Raw genomic sequence first — 3,679 nt, 5'->3', positions numbered from 1 at the left:
TTTTTAAAAAAAGGTCATTGCTAAGATGTAATTTAATTTCCAAAAATGAATGATTTATCTTTGTCTTAGTTTTGAGACAAGGTCTTGCTATGAATCCCTGGCTGGCCTGGAACTTGCTATCCAAACCAGGCTGGCTTCAAACTTATAGTGATCTTCCTGCCCCTGCCTCACAGGTGCTGAGATCCCAGGCATGAGTCACCATTATCAGCTAGCAGATTCCTTGAGTAACATACCATCATATATGTTTGGTCTTTATTTGGTTAAAAAAAATTTAATTTGGCAAATCATGAAGTATTTAATGAGTATCAGCTAGTTTAATAATGGGTCAGGTGATTTACTACCCCATCAGATTAGAGATACGTGTCTAGGGAAATGTGAGAGCGGTTGTATTTGTGCTCTGTGCTTATGTGGACACAATCTGTGCCTCCAGTAATTCTGGGAAAAACACACATTCAAATACTTTCATTTGTTTTTATTTAACTCAAAATAGCTAGGAACATAAAAAACATTTAAAAAAGTATCTCTAATACTTCACCATTTAGTTAATTTTCACTTGATTACTTTATTTCTACCATAATTACACAATCAACCATAAAAACGTATCTTTAAAAGTTTGCAGCAGGCTTTCAATCTGTAGGTTTAGACTCTAATAAAAAATTCATGACATGGTACTTTCAATTGTAAATATTTTCTCCAACATTTAAATTTATGAAAATTCATACCTACAAGTAGGCTGTTCATCAGCACATATTCTCAGGTAGGACATACACTCCTGCTCTGTCACTAAGCAAAAGATGACCATCTGTGTGACATCCAGTGGAGAGACAGCATCAGACATCGAAATCACGTTCATCCATACATGAGGTCAGTGAAGAGAACCACCAACCACAGAGAAGCCTGTGGCAATACCATGAATGTACACCATGGAGGAAACCCAGACACAAACAGTCCATCTGCTCCTGTTGCAAACCTCTTTCAACTCACATCTGACTCCCGCTGGCACAAGGACTTTGCAGTGTGACTCTAGTGTTTAAAGTGTGTACTTTCTATATGTAATGGCCTCTGGGACTTCATCAGGGCGCCAGCTGGTCTTCAGAGGAGCACTCATACTTTCCAGTACTAGAGATAAAAATGGGAGGCCAGACTTCCGGTGTAGTGTCTTTCCAGAGGACTCTCAAGGATTGTGCCAACACCCCATTTCATCTCAAACACTGATGCTGGAAGCTAACCTGTCACTGGGAGGGAACCCCACGGTAATGGAAACTAAAATGCATTCTGTTCTTCAATGCATTCTACCGCCAGCATAACCGAATTCCCAGTCTGGTTTTTTCCTTCACACTTAGCACAGTGGGTCCCAGGACTCTCCTCTGATGCCAACACCCCTGAATACAGTATCCCCCGCTGAGAAAATCTCATGGTGTAAAGATGGGTGTTGTCACGGTCTGAACAGAAGGCCACCAAAGTTGCTCAGTGTCAGCATGACTCCGGATCTGATTTCCAATTAGCAGACGGTGCAACTGGGACAGCGGCTGCCTCTGTCTGGTGACACTCGGTGTTCCTGAGTGTCCACTGTGCTCCACTGTGGCCTCCTCGTCCTGACTTCCCACGTTGGAGTCTCCCTTTCACTCAAACCATTAGCCTTGAACTGACGCTGCCCTGGTTCAGTTTCTAATTTTAAAAGCACCATTCTAATAGAAATGTCCCTGTTCTGAAGGAAGCTAGGACTGTGAATTTCCCCACTACCTAGAGCTATTGTGTCATGGAGCTTCAGTTAAGTCGGTAGAGAGATCAATTTTCTTGCTCTTGACACTGAAGCTCGCTTCAGCTTCTTCCGGTCGGGTAGAGTCTCTACCTGGGCTGCAGATGAGAGTAAAATATTCCATGAAGAACCCCTTCGATGACCACATTTGGGAAATCTGAAAAAGAAAAGGGAAGCTGCTTATCTTAACGTGCACTGACAAGACACAGTTGTGTTTATGGACAGAAGGTTGGAACCACCACACTCTCGGAGTTCACGTGACCAAGTCGTGATCAGGAAAGAGGGTCAGAGATCAAGGCCACCGTGTCAGAGGTCAGGGCTACTATTTGTGCATATTTACCCACGGACGAGGAGGGCTACCGTTTGTGCTTGTCAGCCAGAGGCCATTTTGGCTCCCACCAGGCGCTGCAGGATGGCTTGGCCAGATTTGTAGTGTTATCGATTCAGGGGGCTGCTCTTCTAATGGTTAATGCCGCTAGGCCCCAGCTCTTTATCTGGCTGTTTCCTCACAAGGAAGATGGATTACGCTGGCAATTCAATTTCTAACAAAAAAATCTCAATACACTTGAAAGAATCCCAAGATTTCTACTGGGAATACTTGGCTGTGGTTTTTTTCCACTGAGGCTTACGGAACCAACTTAGTCCAAGTTGTCCTGTGTGTACTTATTGTGGGCACGCTCCAGAGAGTAGAGAGATGGGGTCTTGTCTTTGAACTCCAAAGGGCAAAATTCTAACAAGAGTCATCCTGTCGACCTTGAAAAACCAGCCTCACTTTCGTAGAAGGCACAAAGGCAATGCAGAGGTACACACAGCCTGCTGAGCCAGTGTCTAGTGTGAGAGCAGGCGGAGCATAGTGGACTGTGCAGGGGGATCAATCTTCCCATGGCCCAGACATTCAGGTTTAAGCTCCGACTGTACACAATTATGTCAGGAGTTAGGGGAAAGCTGAGCACTTTGAATAGAGTTATTATGCAAGTGGACCAATACTTTAATACTTCTTTTTCCTCCATCCATTCCCTATAGAGTAGCTATCATGTAAAGTCACGTACAAGGGAACTGGACTTCCTCAGAGGAAGGCTCCAGGGGACAATAAGGCGACAATACAGTCTAAGGCAAGGAAACCCAGAGGGTTCAGAGTCCTCAGAGGAAGTGAGGCAGTAGACTGGTGTTCAGGCCAGGTACCACATCAGATCTACGAGGATCTCGTGGGAGTTTAGGCTTTATCTGATGTACTAGGGGTATTGAGGGATTTTAAGTAAAGTGAGACATGAAATTTTGAAAAGATGACTGACTGACACACAGGGAATGGACTGAAGCATGCGTGAGGCGGACACAGATCAATTTGGTTACTGCTGTAGTTCAGAGGGAGATCCTGACGCAGGACACAGAAAAGCAGATGGATTCTAGAGAACTGAAGGATGTGACCTGGTGACAGATACAAATGACTAGTGGATAAAAGGGAGAGGCCAAGGATTAAGCCGGATGGGCTGGTGTGTGCTTGGAATCCCAGGAAGGGAAAGCGGAGGCAGGACAACCTGGAGTCCAAGGACAACCTGGATTATACAGTGAGACTCCGTCTCGCAGAAGGGCTGGGAGAAAGAAGGAGGAAACAGTAAACATTGAAGTCATCACAGGAGCCTCCTTGGGGTTCTGTCTGACTAAGCCAGAGGGTTGTGGGAGAAGTTGAGGAAGGAGAGTGAAACAGAAGCCAATCATCTCTTCAGTTTGGGACCTGCTGAGTTTGAGACGCCTTTGAGGCCAGTCAAGGGCGAAGTCAAGTACAGAGCTGGATACACTGACTGGTTTACCTTAGCAAATGTTCACTAAAATGGCACTGCATCCTGGGTAGTCACTTCCCAGCTCTGGGGACACAGCTGAGCTGTTTTAACAGTGGTGAAGTGGATTTCACACCAACACCTT

At 45.1% G+C, this 3,679-nt stretch overlaps 1 protein-coding gene across 1 annotated transcript in view; it reads right to left on the bottom strand.

Moving 5' to 3' along the window:
• Window positions 1–495: 495 nt before the first annotated feature.
• Snx24 (sorting nexin 24) overlaps window positions 496–3,679 on the bottom strand; it is a 151,721-nt gene continuing 148,537 nt past the window's right edge. The window contains exon 7 of the mRNA XM_059246609.1: window positions 496–1,916. Coding sequence (XP_059102592.1) covers window positions 1,849–1,916 — 68 coding nt within the window. The 3' untranslated portion in view covers window positions 496–1,848. The remainder of the gene's footprint in view (window positions 1,917–3,679) is intronic.

This window comes from Peromyscus eremicus, chromosome 19, assembly GCF_949786415.1.
Source record: "Peromyscus eremicus chromosome 19, PerEre_H2_v1, whole genome shotgun sequence".
Taxonomy (NCBI): Eukaryota; Metazoa; Chordata; class Mammalia; order Rodentia; family Cricetidae; genus Peromyscus; species Peromyscus eremicus.
Note: the sequence above shows the minus strand (reverse complement) of the source record. Positions and strands in the feature narration are given on the sequence as shown.